Consider the following 18766-nt stretch of genomic DNA (forward strand, 5'->3'; position numbering starts at 1 on the left):
GTCCAGGCAGCTTTGGAGACCCCACGGGCTCTGGGCAGCCTGGAATGGAGCACCCAGGGAGGCACAGGGGCACCCCCGGCCAGGGCTTCACCGCAGGGAACAGCAGCCGGGATCGCGGCGGCATCCCGGGAAAACACCGGGGGAAATGGGGGGAAGGAGCCGGAGCAGCTCCCGCGGGGGCAGCGGCTCCGTTCCCGTCCGTTCTCCCCAGCACAGCCCCGCCGCACAGAGAGGGCGCGATTCCCCCCGCTGCCCGCGGGGCTGGCATTTCAGCATTGCGGGACAGTCACGGGGGAATCAGCGCCCCTTTGGGGCTGTCACCTCGGGCCATTGCAGGCTCCATAGAGCAGCTTTCACCGCTGGGGTTTCCTGCCTGGCGGCTCCGAGCCCGGTCCGGGGGGTCAGAGCCCGGCCCCTCGTCCCGAGCGGTGCCGGGGCAGCTCTGGGGGGCTGGGGGTGTCCTGGGGGTTCTGGGGGTGCCCCGGGTGGGTGGGCATGCCCCAACTTCTCGCAGATCACCCCGTGTTTCCCCAGACCTGACCCCTCTCCCTGGCACAGCCAGCACAGGGATGGACTCCAGGTGCAGCCAGGCTGGGACTTCCAACCTTTCCAGGATCCCCAAATCCCACATTGGGGTGGGTTATTCATGAGTGTCCGAGAGCTGAGAGCTCCAGGGCAGAGTCCTCCTCTCCTGGAATATTTCCCTTCCTGACTCAATATTCCCCCAGCTCTCAATTTTGACACCATCCATCCATTTCAAATCTAATAAGATATTCCATTAAAAAGATGCATTTGCATCCCGGGCTGAGGCAGCATTAATATTAAAATTGTGTTGGATGCAGAGTTTGTGGGAGTGCAAACGTGCTCCAGAGCCGCCAGCGCTGGGTAAACCCTTTGGAAAGGAGCTGTTCCCCCAGGCAGAGGCCAATTCCCCACGGGAATGTTTTATTTCCATGGGAAAGGAGGAAAACCTGGGGGTGCTGCAGCCCCAGGCTGGGCTGGGACCACCTGTGGGCATGAGGGGGGTGCTGAGCCTGGTGCTGAGCTTGGTCTGATCCCAGTGCTGAGCCCAGTCTGATCCCAGTGCTGAGCCTGGTGCTGAGCCCAGTCTGATCCCAGTCTAAACCTGGTCTGAGCCCAGTGCTGAGCCCAGTCCACGCCTGGTCTGATCCCGGTGCTGAGCCCAGTCTGATCCCAGTCCTGACCCCAGTGCTGAGCCCAGTCTGATCCCGGTCTGAGCCTGGTGCTGGGCCCAGTCTGAGCCTGGTCTGATCCTGGTTCTGATCCCAGTCTAAACCCGGTCTGAGCCCGGTCTGAGCTTGGTCTGATCCCAGTCTGACCCCAGTGCTGAGCTCAGTCCATGCCTGGTCTGATCCCGGTGCTGAGCCCAGTCTGATCCCAGTCCTGACCCCAGTGCTGAGCCCAGTCTAAGCCCGGTGCTGAGCCCAGTCTAAGCCCAGTGCTGAGCCCAGGGAAGGGGCACATCCGGGTGGCTGTGGCCCAGCCCTGCAGGGATCTGCCAGCTGGTGGGAATTAATTAATGGCAGATGAGCTTTTAATGCACTTGGACAGCCTCAGCCTCGACCACCTGGCTCACGGGGCCGGGGCGCTTCCCGAGGGGAGTTTGCAGGGATTGGGGTGAGAGCAGGAGGAGCAGCACAGATTGGATAAAGTCAGCCTTCACTTTGCCTAAAATGCTGTTTTCCCCCTGGTTTGGGGTGAAATCCTGGCAGTGGGGACACAGCCCGGGGGACACAGTGTCCCCAAGTCACGGTGGCTGCCAAGGGAGAAGGGAGGTGACAGCGGCCCCATCACAGCCCAGCAGCTCTGCCTCACCAGGGATGGGAAAACAGGGGAAAAACCCAACTAAAGGGATTTCCTCAGCTGTCAGGGACCCGGGCATTGCCTCCCCAGACCCCGCTGGGAGCTGCCATCCCCTCAGGGTGGCACCAGCTGAGGACCTGTGTCCCTGTCCCCCAGCCAAGGCACTCACAGCTGTCCTCCTCCTCCAGGAACACTTTGCTGACGTAGCAGGCGTAGACGAAGCCGAAGAGCTGGGGAGAAACAGGGCAGGGAGAGGCTGGTTATGGGGGCATGGGCAGCACAACGGGCACAGTGCCAGTGGGGGCATGGCTGGGGGCCTGGGAGTGACCTGGGGGCACTGGAAATGAACTGGGGAGACTGGGAGTGACCATGGGGGCCCTGGGAGTGACCATGGGGGCCTTGGGAGTGACCATGGGGGCCCTGGGAGTGGCCTGGGGGTCTTGGGAGTGACCAGGGGGGCCCTGGGAGTGACCTGGAGGCCTTGGGAGTGACCATGGGGGCCCTGGCAGTGAACTGGGAGCCTTGGGAGTGATTTGGGGAGCACTGGAAGTGACCTGGGGGCACTGGGGGTGACCATGGGGGTGAACTGAGGGTCCTGGGAGTGACCTGGGGGGCACTGGGAGTGACTTGGGGGCCCTGGCAGTGAACTGGGAGCCTTGGGAATCCCATCCTGGGGCCATTTGGGGTGCAGCAGGGTTGGGTGGATCCAGCTGCACAAGGAGGGGCTCCAAGGGGGCTGGAGCTGGCACCTCACAGAGGGTGCTGAGCCCCACACAGGGCTGGGAGCCCCTTTGGGAACCCCGATTCCCCTCAAAGCTCCATTTTAGGGAGCTCTGCCTCCAGGCGTGCCCCATTGCCACCTCCCTGTCACAGGGGTGACAGTCACCAGCAAGGGGGGCCCTCCCTCCCGGCTGGCAGCACATTCCAGCAGCTCATTCCCAAGGAGTGATTCCTCCATCCCTGCAGCATCCAGCCCTCGACCCAACAAGTTTTGGGGTGAGACACCCCCCTGGGTGCTGGCAGGGCTCTGCCTGCTCCTCTCTGGGTGACAGAAACGGTGACGGGGACACCGCGGCCCCTCTGCTCACCCCAGCCCCTCCACCCCGCCGGTCCCATTCGCGGTGTGGGACGGAGGGGGAGCAGGGCCGCCCTTACCGCCAGGAAGATCTGCGTGGCGCTGCTCACCACCTCGATGTACTGGTAGTCCAGCAGGCAGCCGCTGACCGTGATGACGTGGTGATCCTCGGGAGCCAGCGCAGAGTTGAGCACCGGCGTCACCAGGCAGCCAGGGCCGTTCTCCATCCACCACGAGCGGTGCAGGGACGTGTTGAAGGTCATGATGAAATCCCGGTCCTGCAGGAGGAGGAGGAGGAAGAAGGAGAAGGAAGAAGGAGAAGGAAGAAGGAGAAGGAAGAAGGAAGAAGGAGGAAGAAGAAGAAAGAAGAAAAGGAAGAAGAAGGAAGAAAGAAAAAAAAAGAAGAAAAAGGAAAGAAGAAAGACAAAGAAAGAAGAAGAAAAGAAAGAAGAAGAAGAAGATGAAGAAGAATAAAAGAAATAAGAAAAGGAAGAAGAAAAGAAATAAGAAAATAAGAAGAAAAGAAAGAAGAAAAAAGAAGAAATGAAAGAAGAAAAGAAAGAAGTAGAAGAAGAAAGGAAAGAAGAAAGAAGAAGAAAAGAAAGAACAATAAAGAATAATGAAGAAGAAAAGGAAGAAGGAAGAAAAGGAAGAAGGAAGAAAAGGAAGAAGAAAAGGAAGAAGGAGAAAAGGACAAAGAAAGAAAGAAGAAAAGAAAGAAGAAGAAGAATGGTGGATCCAGGGCTCTTTGCAGGAGGGCTGGACAGTAAATGGGTTTTCCCAAGGCAAGGATGCTCCCTGAGGTCAGAGCAGGGCATCTCCCTGAGCCCAGCCCGGGGCTGGGGGCTCCCTCCCGTGCTGGCACCGTGGGCATCTGCTCAGGCAGCACCCAGGGGGTGCCCAGTGACAGGGTGGGTGTCACAGAGCGGGACCAGAGTGGCAGGGAGGGTGTTTGTGATTGGCAGCACCCCATCTGCGTGTTCCAGGGATGCAGGGCAGCCCCTGCTGCTTCCCCTGGGCTTTGGGGCTGCCATGCCCTCATCCCACTCCCAGGGAGCCTCGCAGGGTCCCCCTGGAGCACATCCCCTCCTTGTCAGCCCCTCACAAGCTTTGGGGCTCTGCCTGGGTCCTCTCCAGCAGCTGTGGGGTGGCCTTGGGCAGGCAGCAGCTTCCTGCAAGGAGGAGAATCCCCAGCCCCTGGCTGCCCCTTTCCACCCTGTGAAAATCCCCCTGGTACCCCTGGGGAGCCCCCAGCCCATGAGAATCCCCCTGGTACCTCTGGCTGAGCCCTCACCCCATGAGAATCCCCCTGGTACCCTTGGGGAGCCCCCCCAGCCCCTCTGTGCCCCCCCGGCTGTGCTGGGGCCGAGCATCCCCTGCAGGAAATCACCGATCTGGGATGAAAAGATTTTTGCTGCTGGGGGTGGCAAAAACCCCGAAAGGGAGCGAGTGGGTTTGGGTTTGTGGAGCTGGAGGATGCGGCTGAGGCACAGGGAAGGGGGGGAGCTGTGACGGGCACCGGGATTTCCACAAAAACCCGCGGTGGGAGGGAATCCTCCCCCTCTCCCCGTCGTGCTGCACACTCAGCGCTCCGGGAGAGCCTCAAATGACCTGGAGCTGCTCGGGGAAGGTTCCAGCCATGGAACACCCCCAGAGGCTTCTCCTTGCTTGAGGCAGCACGGAGAGAGCGGAGCCGGCTGTCCCCAGCCCCCCGGGATGTCCCCAGAGCCGGGGAGGGACGCGCAGGGACCCCGACCCTGGGTTCAAAGGTTTCCTCGGAGCACCCGGTGCTGCCCCATCATCCCCCGGGAGGTTTTGCTCTTTTTGGTGTAAAAGCAAAATTCAACAGCGCAGGGTGTGGTGGAGGCACAGCCCTGTCACATCCTCACCCCATGGCCCATGGGTGACGTCCCAAAGCTGGGAATGCTGATCCCGTGAGCCCAAGAAATCCCGGGAAAACAGAGAATTTACAGCAGGGGGTTCTCCTCTCACCCTCTGCCCTCCCCATCCCTGCCAGAGACCCTGCCCCGAGCTTTCCTGCCCCTGCTCATCCCGTTCCCAGGGTTCTGCTTCTCCTTTTTCCCCTCAGTGGAGATAAAGGAAATTCGGTTCGGGTTCAGAAACTGCCGCTCTCTGCCCCTCTGAGCTGTCAGTTTGTCCTTCCCGTCCCGTCCCATCCCATCCCATCCCATCCCATCCCATCCCATCCCATCCCATCCCATCCCATCCCATCCCATCCCATCCCTGCTCTGGGGAGGTGCCCCCCGCATCCGCTTTTACCCCTGGGCCCTGGGGGGGCACTTCTGGGGGAAAAGGGAAAGGAGGATGAGGAGGAGGATGAGGAGGAGGGCAAGGGCGGGCCAGCAGGCAGGACGGAGGGCAGGAGGATGCAGGGAGGAAGAGGAGGAAGGTGAGGACGTTACCTGTGACAAGCGCCCGACCTCCAGGTAGAAGCAGATGATGAAGGCGTTCCAGCCGACCCACAGCACCAACCACACCGCGTACTGCGGGACGAGAGGGGTCAGGGCACGGGCACCCCCCTCCGGCCCCGCCCTGCCCCGCCCATCCAGGGATCCGGGCTGGGATCGTGGAATCCCAAAATCACAGCACGGTTTGGGCTGGGAGGGACCTTAAAGTTCATCAGTTTGGGGAGAACCCCTGGGGGCCCCAGGCATCATCCCAGGCTGAGTTAGTGAGCCCTAATTACAGGGCAGAATTAATGAGGCTGGGAAGGTGCTTGCCTGAGTTGTTCCTGAGGATGTTCCCAGCAGCTGTGCCTCAGTTTCCCCACCCATAAAACTCCAAATACTCATTGGGTTTCCTTTGTGAGGGCTCTAATTCCCACCCCTGCCATGGCAGGGACATCTCCCAAATCCCTCTGTCCCACTCCAAGCCCTGTCCAGCCCGGCCTTGGGCACTGGCAGGGATGGAGCAGCCACAGCTTCGGTGTTCCCAGGGATACAGGAGGGACCTGGGGCTGACGCTGCTGCACCCCCAGGATGGTACCTACCATCATGAGGTATCTGGATCTGTACTGGATGGTCCCAAAAATACCCAAAATCACGGCCATGATGTGCAGGAAGTTGGCCAGGATGGGGGCCCACTGGTATCCCAGGAAATCAAAGATCTGCCTCTCCAGAGCAGCGACCTGCAACAGAGCAGGGAGGGGGCAGGGATCAGGGCTGGGCACCCCCGGGGTGCTGAGGGCAAGGAACAGCTGGGAATGGCTGGGAATGGCTGGGAATTCTGTGGATAACGGGTTGGGGTAGGCTGGAATGTCTGTGTGGTGCACTGGCCAGCAGGACTGGGGTTATTGGGTGTTGCAGTGTGATTCCAGGGTTTAGCTCAGAACCCCGGGTCCCTCCCCTGAGGATTCCCTCCCAGGTGTGTCAGTCCCCTCTCCTCTCCCCTCCCAGCACTGTCTGGCACTCCTGGCATTCCAGAAGGGCCTCGAGTGATTGGCAGATCCAAAGGATGCCCTCTACCCCTGGGGGGCATTGGCCCATCCAGGTGTCCTTTGTCCCTTTGTCCCTCCCCTCCTGTCCCTGCTTGGTGCCTCCCTGCCCCTTCCCTGCCCCTCTCCCCGGGGTTAAAGGAGCAGCAACCACGGGCTCAGGGAGTTCTGTGGGAGCTGGTGCTGCATTCAGAGGCCTGAGGGCCAGAATAAAGCTCTGGATCCAAACCCTCCATCAGAACCGACTCCTTTCCTTCACCATCCCCTTAAAGCTTCTCTGCCAGAGGGAAACCCCAGGAGCAGCCCCTGTTATGGGGGGAAGCTCCATCCCAGCACCACCAGAGCTCCTGCAGGCCTGGACTTGTCTGCAGTGCCAGCTGCAGCACCCAGGCAGGCAAAAGTGTCTGTGGGGTGAAACACCACACACCCAGGCAGCCAAAAGTGTCTGTGGGGTGAAACACCACACACCCAGCAGCCAAAAGTGTCTGTGGGGTGAAACACCACACACCCAGGCAGGCAAAAGTGTCTGTGGGTGAAACACCACACACCCAGCCAGGCAAAAGTGTCTGTGGGGTGAAACACCACACACCCAGGCAGCCAAAAGTGTCTGTGGGTGAAACACCACACACCCAGCCAGCCAAAAGTGTCTGTGGGTGAAACACCACACACCCAGCCAGCCAAAAGTGTCTGTGAGTGAAACACCACACACCCAGCCAGCCAAAAGTGTCTGTGGGGTGAAACACCACAGTGCTGCTGTTTGGTTCAGCAGCAAGAGCCAGACAAGCCAAGGCACGTCCTGTCCCCAGTATTGGTAATAACAATAATTGGGAATATTATTTTACATATATTATATTATATCAATATAATATATTAAAATAATATATTCATATGTTAAGATACAATACATAATAAAATAAATTATAATACATAACATTAAATATAAATATATGATGTATAATATATAATGCATATTATATTATATTATATTATATTATATTATATTATATTATATTATATTATAATGTCACATCTCCTTGAGTTCCAAAGGGGAGCCCAAGGAGATGTGACCCCACTCTGTGCCTCACTTTCCCATCACTCAGAGCTTGGGCACTGCTGAAAACCCATCCCAAGGATGATTTATGGTGGGAAAAGCCTCCAGCTCCTGTGTTTTGATTTCCAGCTCCTGTGTTTTGATTTCCTGCCCATCCTCTGTGTGTCCATGGGGCTCTGATCACCATTACCATCATCAATCCACAAACGGGGCTGTGCTGCAGGGTGTAAATCCCCCAGCAGCTGAGGGGATCCAGCCCTGATCCCAGCACTTATTTATGGCTCCATTGCTCCTAATCACAGGATTAGCTCCAAGGAAGGGGTGAGCAAAGGCAAAGTGGGAGTGCTGGAATGTTCAGTGATGGGTTTAATTAAAAAATGGGGGTTTTGGAGGAGGCCATGGTTTTTTAGAGAACTTTTAAGGGAGTTTTAGGGAACTTGAGGATGCTGGCACACCACAAGGTGCAGGGACAGGTCAGCAGCTGCCTGGAAAACCCAAATTTTTTTCCAATTGTTTTACTCAGCCCTGTCCTGTCACTCTTTGAGGTGCCCCAGATTCACCCTGAGAGCTTCAGGGCCCCCTGGCCTCCCTACAGCACCATTCCCCAATTTTCTGCCAGAGAAAGGGGGAGTTTATCCTGAAAACCACAGGGAAAAGGGGTTTGCCTCTCCCCTGCATTCCCCAGCAGCTCCCAAAGGGATCTAGAATGAGGGGAGAGCCCATGGGGGTCCCAGGCATCATCCCCGGCTGAGTTAGTGAGCCCTTATTACAGGGCAGAATTAATGAGCTGGGGAAGGTGCTTGCCTGAGTTTTTCCCCAGGATGTGCATCCACCAGCCGTGCCTCAGTTTCCCCACCCATAACACTCCAAATTCTCATTGGTTTTCCTTTGTGAGGGCTCTAATTCCCACTGATTTCAGCCCAGCTCTACCCTAGGGCTGTGATGTCCCATCCCCTACCCGACCCCTGGGGTAGGATCCGCTGGATCAGAGCCAGCAGGACCCTGATTTCAGCTAAAAGTGATGCAAACCCTTGGAGCAGCAGCCCCTGGGGCTGTGGGGTCAGGACAAGGCTGTTTGCACTGAAACTGAATTCACTTCCCTGCTGGTTCAGCTCTCTGAGGAAGCAGCCTCTGGAAATACTCACAGCCAGGCTGTAAATCTCCTCAACTGAGGAATGGAAATAATGAATGATCCAGGGAGTGCAGTGCTGGGGGTTTATGGGCACCCATCCATCTGGGGGCTGTCAGTGGAGCTGGGTGGAGCTTTGGGTACCAGGGATGCTCCCAGCTGAGGGATGGGGCTGGGGAGTGTGGCATTCACAGCCTCTGAAAAATCCCCTTGCCCAGGATTCTTCTCCTGGGAAGCTGAGAAGCCTCAGAGAAAAGGAAAACAATTCTTCTCTCATTTGCTTCTCCTGTGCTGTGCTCATGTGGAATGTGTTTGGAGATTGGTTACCCACAGGTGATTGTTCCATTGCATTCTGCTGGGAGTTGTTTTCACTCTTTGGCCAATCAGGGCCAAGCTGTGTCAGGACTCTGGAGAGAGTCAGGAGTTTTCATTATTATCTTTCTAGCCTTCTGTCTGTATCCTTTCTGTATTCTTTAGTATAGTTTAGTATAGCATTCTTTAATATAATACAGTATCATAAAATAATAAATTAGCCTTCTGAGAACATGGAGTCAGATTCTCAATTCCTTCCTTCATTGGGGCACCCCACAAATCCAATAGGGGGGAGCCTCTGAGAGCATCCCATGGATCTGGAGTGAAGGGATCACACCTGTGTGGCTCCTTAATTCCAGCCTGGAAAAGGAGGAGCTGGGAGGACCCTGCTTGAAGCAAACCCTTCTCCATCCCAAGGAGGCAGAATTTGGGATAAACACCCCGCTTTCCCCATGGATGAGCTAATTAGGGGCTGCTAATTACACCACAAAGCCCTGCTCCCTGGCTGGTTATCCCAGCTTTTTCCCTCTGTGGGAAGAGCAGATCTGGGATTTTCCATCCTCGTGGGATGCAGCTTAAGGTTAAGGGACAGAGACTCACAAAGGCAGCGTGGCTGCAGCTCCCTGGCTCTCAGTGCCTGCTGAGGGCAGCCCAAGGGCAGCCCCACGTGTTTCACGAGTGGGGAAACTGAGGCACAGCCTCCAGCGGGAGAGTCCAGGTTTGGTGCCCCTGCCCAGGGAATTGCAGGGCTGAGCGAGCACCCTCAGCTCAGAGCTGCTCCAGCTCCTGGAGCACCATCCCTGATCCTGGGAGGGTAAAATGTCCCTGGGAAGAACCTTGAGGACCCCCAGCCCTTCGGTGACAGCAGCCCTGGCTCCGGGGCTCAGCATCATCCCAGGAAACTTCCCGGCAGCATCCAACAGAGCCAAAATTGTTCCGTGGGCTCAGAGCATCCTCCCTGCCCCTGGAATGGGAATTCCCGCTGCTCCCAGCCCCATTCACACTCCCTCCCCTCCCAGCCCCAGCGCCGCCGGAGCCGGGATGCAAACGCCGTCCCGCTGCTAATTAAGATAAACCTGCGGCTGATCCATGCAACGAGTTTGAGGGCTCCCTCTTAATTAAACACTCACGAGTTCATCGATCGGCCCCAAAACTTCGCTCGGCAGCAAATTACAGCGATTGGCTGGGGGCGGGGGCTGGTCCCGCTCATCCCAGCCTGGAAGGGATTTGTGTGCACCGGGAATGGGAGCGGGAGGGACCGAACTCCATCAGTGGGTGAGGGACGGGCAGTGCCGGGAGGGGACACCCGTGGCGAGGGGACACTCCTGGGGACACCCGTGGCGAGGGGACACCCGTGGGGACACCAGCTCAGCTGGGGCTCAGGGAGGTGGCACCAGGGAGGCAGAGCTGGAGGAAAATGGGATTTTTCCACCGTGCTGGCACCAAATTTAAGAGGGAAGGAGTTCCTCTGTCCCAGAATCACCCGTTGGTTTTGGCGCCCTCACCTTCTTCAGACCCACCCCATCGCTCCAAAGTTTCCCAGTCCTTAATCCCCACGAGGAGGGTGGGAGAGCTGGATCTGGCTCTGGCTGTGCTGGGAGCATTGCAGGGACACCAGGAGCCCCTTCCCAGGTTTCTTTTCCTGAGAATCCGAGCTTGGAGATCCGACTGCAAGGGGGGGAGTGCTGGGTGAACACCCCAGACCCAGCACCCTGGGAAAGCAGAAACCTTCCTGCCCAGCAGCTCTTCCTGGAACCAGAGAATCCCAGAATAGTCTGGGTTGGAAAGGACTTTAAATGACCTTAAATGCCATCCCATTCCCATGGCAGGGACACTTCCACTGTGCCAGGTGCTGCCAGCCCCAATGTCCAGCCTGGCCTTGGGCACTGCCAGGGCTCCAGGGGCAGCCACAGCTGCTCTGGCAATTCCAGCCCAGCCCCTGCCCACCCTGCCAGGGAACAATTCCCAATTGCCAAGATCCCATCCAGCCCTGCCCTCTGCCACTGGCAGCCATTCCCTGCCTCCTGTCCCTCCATCCTTGGCCCCAGTCCCTCTGCAGCTCTCCTGGAGCCCCTTCAGGCCCTGCAAGGGCTCTGAGCTCTCCCTGGATTCTTCTCTCTCTGATCCTGGAGCAGTCAGGACCTGGAGGTGGCGCTGGGCAGGATCCTGGAGCTGCTCTTCAGCCCCACAGCAGCATCTGCCCCTCGGGCTGAGCTCTGAGCTCCCCTCCGGGCCGGGCAGGGCTCCTGGCCCCCGATGGTTCATTATCCCAGCCGGGTCATTTCCTCCCGCACACCATATGCCCGAGGATTTCACTTTTCATTTGGCCGCGTTTGGAGGAGATTTGCCGGTTCTGACTCCTCGTGTGCCGCGGCCGAAGATGCTGTGAGAGCCTCGCTCGCCCCATCCCTGAGCCGCCGCCATCTCTGGGGGTTCTGGGCCCCAAAACCCATCGGGGCTGGGAGAGGAACGCCCCAGGGCAGCGTTTGGCAGGACAGCGGGATGCCCGGTCCATAAGGAATGTTCTCCACAGCCCCGGGGCTGATGGAGCATCCCTGGAGCTCCCCCCAGCCCCAGGGACACCCCCAAGGTGCTGCAGGACCCCGCATCCCCATCCCGACCCCCTAACAGGCTCACCCCTCCCCCAGCCCCTCTTTCTGAGGCAGTTTAGGGCATTTTGGCTGTGCCAACCCCTTCCCTTGCCCGTGAGGAGCCGCAGGAGCCGTGGGAAGCGGCTCCACCCCGCAGCCCGGCCCGGGAAGGGGAATCGGCCGCGATTTAAATGAGGAGAGCACGGTTGGTTATTAGGGAGGTGCAAATACCGCTGTGAACCCAGGGACTTCATTTAATGGCTTGGAAACAAGTTCCTGACCTACTTCCATCTGCAAAAGCCTTCATAAAATCACAGATGGAAAGAAATGAAAGGCGCCAATCCCTCTCCAGCATCGGGTGGGGAGGAGCAGGATCCAGCCCCAGCTGGAAAGAGGCCCCGATGCAGGAGCAAAACCACGACAGGAGCAGAAATTGGGGTGACAGAGGCATAAATGGGTTCCTTCCCCTGCTGGGATGGTCCCTGGTGGGTGCTGCAGGTTTTGGGGCCCCTTTGAATGGCCCAGGTAGGAGCTCCCAGCGTGTGGCTGGAGCACCCCTGGTGCCCGGGATGTGGCACTGGGGACACTTGGGGTGCCCAGGGTCCCTCAGGGTCCCCCAGCACCCACGGCCCCCCCCACGGCTTCCCCTGCTCTCTCCCATTGCATCCCCCCCTCCTTTCCCAGTTATTTATTTCATTCCCTCGCATCCGGCGGCGTTGCCATGGGAATGCAGCCCCGGCTGGATGCGCCGGTCTGGACGCTGCATCCCGGGATCCCGATGGAATCTGCCCCATGGGATGGGCCCTGGAGGCGTCCCCACCCCTGGGACCCCCCGGGTGCCACCCCTTGGGTGTCCCCCAAGCCCTGCTCCCACATCCATGCTCCTGGCTCTGTCCATCCCTAAGGGTTCCATCAGGGAGGGCTGGGAAATGCAGCCTTGGGGGGGCTAATGGCCATAAATTTATTATTATTATTATTATTATTATTATTATTATTATTATTATTATTATTATTATTATTATTATTTCCCCTAAATGTAGCTGATCAAAACTGGCCCATCCAGTTCTGGCTCCACCAAAGGAAAGGGAAACTGAGGCACGGCATAGAGAGAAACCCAACCCCCCACCCAAACCTTCTGAGGTGCTGGGAGCGCTGAAATCCAGGGAATTTGGTGTTCCCCCGTGGAGAGGGGATGCTCCATGATCACCTCCCGAAGATTCTCACCCAGGAGGAAGCTCCTCCTCATTTCCACCCCTAAAACAAAGTCCTGAGCCCCATCAGCTCCCAAACTGTGGGGTCTGGGTGCATTTGGTTCCAATATCCCCATAAGAACCCCGGGAATTTTGATAGTTTGGGGTTTTTTCCCTGAAAACACCACAAATTCCCGATTTCCCCAGGAGCAGGCTGCTCTAACCGATTTACCACTGATAAAATATCTCCTTAACTCTGACACGATATCACATTTATATTTCACTGAGCTTTAGCACAACGCCCCAGCTCCCGTTGGCACCAACCCACAAACGCTGCCGTGAGATCCCTTTCCCCTCCTGCCTCCCAGCCAGGAAACTTTTCCAGGCCGAGGGAAAGCCGAGGCGATCGAAGCAGCTCAATTTCGTGCCCGCCCATCGCAGCGCTGCCCTCCCGCACAGCACAGCGGGCTGGATGTTCCCGCAGGAATTGCTCCATCCATCCCCTCGGGAGCTGCTGCTGCTGCTCCGACAGGAGGGAGCCGGGATGGTTGGATATTCCAGGGGGAATTGCTCCATCCATCCCCTCGGGAGCTGCTGCTGCTGCTCCCGCAGGAGGGAGCCGGGATGGTTGGATGCTCCAGGGGGGAATTGCTCCATCCATCCCCTCGGGAGCTGCTGCTGCTGCTCCCGCAGGAGGGAGCCGGGATGGTTGGATATTCCCGCAGGAATTGCTCCATCCATCCCCTCGGGAGCTGCTGCTGCTGCTCCCGCAGGAGGGAGCCGGGATGGTTGGATATTCCAGGGGGGAATTGCTCCATCCATCCCCTCGGGAGCTGCTGCTGTTCCCGCAGGAGGGAGCCGGGATGGTTGGATATTCCAGGGGGAATTGCTCCATCCATCCCCTTGGGAGCTGCTGCTGCTCCCGCAGGAGGGAGCCGGGGTGGTCCCGTTCATCCCGGGCTGGGGCTCAGCATCCCCTCAGTGTCACCTTGCAGCGACCTTGGCAAGCCCAGGGTGCCCTGGTGGGGGCACACGGGGTGGTGGCACTCGTGGGAAGGGGTGCCAGGGTGCCAGGAGTGTCCCTGGAGAGGGGAATGCAGTGGGAACACCCATGGGGGGAAACTGAGGCACAGGGCTGTGATTGCAGCTGGACCCAGTGTTCCAGTGAGGCTGAGCCTGTCCTGCTGTGCCTCAGTTTCCCTGGAAAACAGCCTGATTCCTACTCAGCATCTGCTCTCCTGGCCAGCAGGAGCAGCTCCATTGAGCAGGGCCTCAGGGAAACTGAGGCACAGAAGGGCCCAGGGCTCCAGCCCTGGAGAAAGGCTGTGCCTTGGGAACACCAAGCTGGGGAGCAGGGCTGGGACTTCTGGGGTGGCCAGAGAGCCTGCTGTCCTCTCAGCCATCCCATCCCATCCCATCCCATCCCATCCCATCCCATCCCATCCCATTGCATCCCATCCCATCCCATCCCATCCATTCTATGCATCCCACATATCCCATCCCATCCCACTGTATCCCATTGTATCCCATCCATTCCCAATCCCATTCATGCCAATCCCATCCCATTCCATCCATTCTATGCATCCCACATATCCCATCCCATCCCACCCCTTCCCATCATCCCATCCATCCCACTGTATCCCACTGTATCCCACTGTATCCCATTGCATCCCATACCACCCATCCATTCCCAATCCCATTCAAGCCAATCCCATCCCACCCCATTCCATCCATTCTATGCATCCCACATATCCCATCCCTTCCCATCCCATCCCATCCCATCCCACCCTTCCCATTTTATCCCACTGTATTCCATTGTATCCCATTGTATCCCGTCCATTCCCAATCCCATCCCAATGAATTCCATCCATTCTATGCATCCCACATATCCCATCCCATCCTATCCCATTGTATTCCATCATATCCCACTGTATCCCATTGTATCCCACTGTATCCCATTGTATCCCACTGTATCCCATTGTATCCCACACCACTTGTCCATTCCCAATCCCATTCCATCCATTCTATGCATCCCACATATCCCATCCCATACCACCCATCCCACTGTATCCCATTTTATCCCACACCACCCACCCATTCCCAATCCCATTCATGCCAATCCCATCCCACCCCATTCCATCAATTCTATGCATCACACGTACCCCATCCCATCCCGTCCCATCCCATCCCATCCCATCCCACCCCATTGTATCCCCCTGTATCCCGTTGTATCCCACACCACCCATCCATTCCCAATCCCATTCATGCCAATCCCATCCCATTCCATCCATTCTATGCATCCCATCCCATCCTATCCCAAATAAATAAATCCCTGTCCCATCCAAGGCAGATTCCTGAGCCCCAGCTCAGCCCTGCAGGAATTTGCCATCCCCAGGGACATCGGCCCCCAAACCCAAAGCCCCTAAAGAAAATGGGGATTAATCCAGGACTCAACCAAGCATCCCCTTGGAGAGTCCCAGCAGAAGCCACTGAGAGGTGGAGAATTAATTAAAATGGAGGAAAAATCCCTAAAAACCCCATAAGCAAATGGGGAATAACTCAGGGCCGAAATCTGGGCGGTGTTGGGTTTTAACCTGTGGGATCAGGGATGAAATGTAGGGAAATGTGGGTTTAAACCTGGCTGATCTTGGGCCTGGGTCTGAGCAAACTAGGGCTTAAATCTGGGAGGTTTTGGGCTTAAATTTGGGGAATCATTGGGTGAGATCTGGGGGAGCTGGGAATTAATTTTGGGATCTAAGATTGAGGACAGCTTGTGCTTTAGTCTGGGTTTAGGTTTGGATTTGGGGATCTTGCTCTTAGATCTGATGAATTTGGGGTTGAAATTTTGGGAGATCTTGTGCTTTAATTTGGGAGATCTTGGGTTTAACTTTCAGGGATTTTGTCCTTATATTTGGGGGTTTTGGGGCTTAAATTTGGGAGAATTGGGCCTTAAATATGGAGGATCTTGGGCTCAAATTTGGGAATATTGGGTTTAACTTTGGGGGATTTTTTCCTTATATTGGGGGGATCTTGGGCTTAAATATGGGGGATCTTGGGCTCAAATTTGGGAATCTTAGGTTTAAAGTTAGGAGATTTTGTCCTTATATTTGGGGAATTTGGGGCTTAAATGTGAAGGATTTGGGGCTTAAATATGGGAATCTTGGGCTCAAATTTGAGAAACTTGAGTTTAACTTTGGGGTATTTTTTCCTTAAATTTGGGGGATTTGGGGCTTAAATATGGGGGATCTTGGGCTCACATTTGGGAATCTTGGGTTTAACTTTGGGGCACTGCACAGCCAGAGTGAATAAATTGGGAAACCAGGAGAGATGTGGGGAGCCTGAGTCTCTAAATCACAAATTCCTGGAATGAGACACAGACAAAGGCTGGGACTGGATGTGGGAGGGGAACGGGCAGGGAAAAGCAAAGGAATGGGACAATGTGCTCCAAAAATTGGCCACAGCCGGCAGGATGGGGCAGGATGGGGCAGGATGGGGCAGGATGGATGCCGGAGGAGATGCCCCAGCAGCCCGCGGTGCACACGGATTAAGCCGCAGGCAATTTCCATGCTAATTCTCCGGTTCTGTTCTTTATCCTGACATCTGGGAGAAGCCAGAGGTATTTTCCCCGAATCTCAACCGATGCCTCAAAGACACCATTAATACAATCCGAGAGAGGAGAGGGAAAAAATGAATATATAATATACATATATATATATACCCCAAAAAATCCAATTTACTGACTTATTTAGCGCCACTTTCCGTAATCAATTCTCCCAGGGAAGAGCCCTGATTAAAGCCAAGCGCATCGCTATGGAAACCGGCATTCCCTCCTCCCACGGCCCGCGGGCTGCGGAGGAGAAGCTGGGCTGAGGAAATCTGCCTGGTAACAACCCCGTTAATGAGCCGGGGAGCAAAAATAATCCCTGCGAGCGCTGGCGCCGCCAAAGGAGCAGCCGGCGGCAGCCGGTGGGGAGGCGAAACGGCTCCCAAAATATTGATTTTGGTTTTTTTTCTGGGATTGTTTTGGAGGAGGAGGGGACGCCCCCACATCCTGGAGGGATGAGCGGACATCTGGAGGTGGTTCCCGTGTGCGCCCACCCAGCCCGGCGGGTGTGGGTGTTTCTTCCAGCGTTTATCCAATTTTTTAGCTTTAAAACCCCGGATCAAAGCACGCAGGTCTGAGGGATTCGCCTGCCCGGCGAGGTGGGAGCTGCCGGCGTAAATGGGATTTATGGGATGGCCCCAAATGGATTGATGGGAAACCCAAATGGATTGATGGGGTTTCCCTCTCCTCGGGAGTTCCACAACCCACGGGCACCCGCGGCTCTGGGTGGGGAGCACCACCCCCGCTGCCCGCTCCCATCCTGGGCTGAAATCCTGGGGGGCTTGGGGGCTGGGATTTGGGGATCTTCCTCTTGATCTGGTGGATTTTTGTGCTTAAATTTGGGACAGTTTTGGCTTACATTTGGGGCTTAAATATAGGAGAGTTTGGCCTTAAATATGGGAAACCTATAGTTTAAATTTGGAGGATTTATATTTTAAATATGGGAAATTTGGGGTGTAAATATGGGACAGTTTGGGCTTAAATATGGGGAACATTTGGTTTAAATTTGGGACATTTGTATTTTAAACATGGGGAAATTGGGGCTTAAATTTGGGGGAGTTTGGGCTTAAATATGGGGAACATTTGGTTTAAATTTGGGACATTTGTATTTTAAACATGGGGAAATTGGGGCTTAAATTTGGGGGAGTTTGGGCTTAAATATGGGAAATCTTAAATTTGTAGGATTTATATTTTAAATATGGGGAAATTGGGGCTTAAATTTGGGGAAGTTTGGGCTTAAATATGGGAAACCTTTGGTTTAAATTTGGGGGATTTGTATTTTAAAAATGGAGGATCTTGGGCTTAAATATGGGAGCAACCCCCCACCATGGGTGAGAATTTCTTGGAGGATTGGAGATTTATTCTTATTTCTCCATTGAATAATGGGACCTGGAGGGTTTGGGGTCTCCTCCTGGCTGGAGGAGCACCCTGTAAGGAGAAGGTGCTGGGATAGAAATTCCCATGGGCTGTAAGGAAATGATGGGGGGTGGGAAAGGTGAATAGCAGAGAAGGGGCTGGGATGTTTCCTGAGCCCTCAAGGAGCTTTTTGGGGTGCAAAAGTCTGCCCAGGACATCTCGGTATCCACTGAGGAATTCAATAACAATCCCATCACCATTCTTCCTGAAATCCCCCATCCCCATCCCTGTCACTGCTCCCAGGGGTGAGGGTGGAGCCCCCCTGCCCTGGCAGTGGAACTGTGCTCCAGACAGGATCCCACAGGACCAGGGCATCCCCCCATTCCCACCACCCCTGCACCTGCATCCCAGGGCTCTCCAAACTACAGGAGCTGGAGAGGCACCCAAAGGGAAGCACTGTCCTAACAAACCCGGAATGTTCGGGGTAACTGCTTCAGTGAAGGACCCACTGGTGCTGATCCTGATGATCCCTTTGCTGTCGATCCTACTGACACCTCTGCTGATGATCCCAATGACCCTTCTGCTGTAGATCCCAATGATACCTTCACTGTGGATCCCACACTCCTTCTGCTGTGGATCCCAGGATCCCTGTGCCATGAATCCCACAATCCCTTCACTGTGGATCCCAGGGTCCCTTCACTGTGGATCCCAGGGTCCCTGTGCTGTGGATCCCACAATCCCTTCACTGTGGATCCCAGGATCCCTCTGCTGTGGATCCCAATGATCCCTTCACTGTGGATCCCAAAGATCCCTTCACTGTGGGTCCCAGGGTCCCTGTGCCGTGGATCTCAGGATCCCTTCACTGTGGATCCCAGGATCCCTTCACTGTGGATCCCAAAGATCCCTTCACTGTGGATCCCAGGGTCCCTGTACTGTGGATCCCACAATCCCTTCACTGTGGGTCCCAGGGTCCCTTTGCCGTGGATCCCAGGGTCCCTGTGCCGTGGATCCCACAATCCCTGTGCTGTGGATCCCACAATCCCTGTGCCATGAATGCCACAGTCCCTTCACTGTGGATCCCACAATTCCTGTGCTGTGGATCCCAGGATCCCTTCACTGTGGGTCCCAGGGTCCCTGTGCCGTGGATCCCACAATCCCTGTGCTGTGGATCCCAGGGTCC

The 18766-nt window shown here is 56.1% G+C and overlaps 1 protein-coding gene across 1 annotated transcript in view; it reads right to left on the reverse strand.

Annotated features, from left to right (window-relative positions):
- The window catches only part of NKAIN1 (sodium/potassium transporting ATPase interacting 1), a 38530-nt gene that overhangs the window by 5985 nt on the left and 13779 nt on the right, over nucleotides 1-18766 (reverse strand). The window contains exons 2-5 of the mRNA XM_071453075.1: nucleotides 5910-6047; nucleotides 5323-5403; nucleotides 2980-3177; nucleotides 1994-2054 (exon numbers count right to left, since the gene is read on the reverse strand). Of these exons, the coding sequence (XP_071309176.1) occupies nucleotides 1994-2054; nucleotides 2980-3177; nucleotides 5323-5403; nucleotides 5910-6047 (478 nt within the window). The remainder of the gene's footprint in view (nucleotides 1-1993; nucleotides 2055-2979; nucleotides 3178-5322; nucleotides 5404-5909; nucleotides 6048-18766) is intronic.

Source organism: Agelaius tricolor, unplaced genomic scaffold (assembly GCF_023055355.1).
Source record: "Agelaius tricolor isolate 1412-34295 unplaced genomic scaffold, bAgeTri1.0.p SCAF_36, whole genome shotgun sequence".
Taxonomy (NCBI): domain Eukaryota; kingdom Metazoa; phylum Chordata; class Aves; order Passeriformes; family Icteridae; genus Agelaius; species Agelaius tricolor.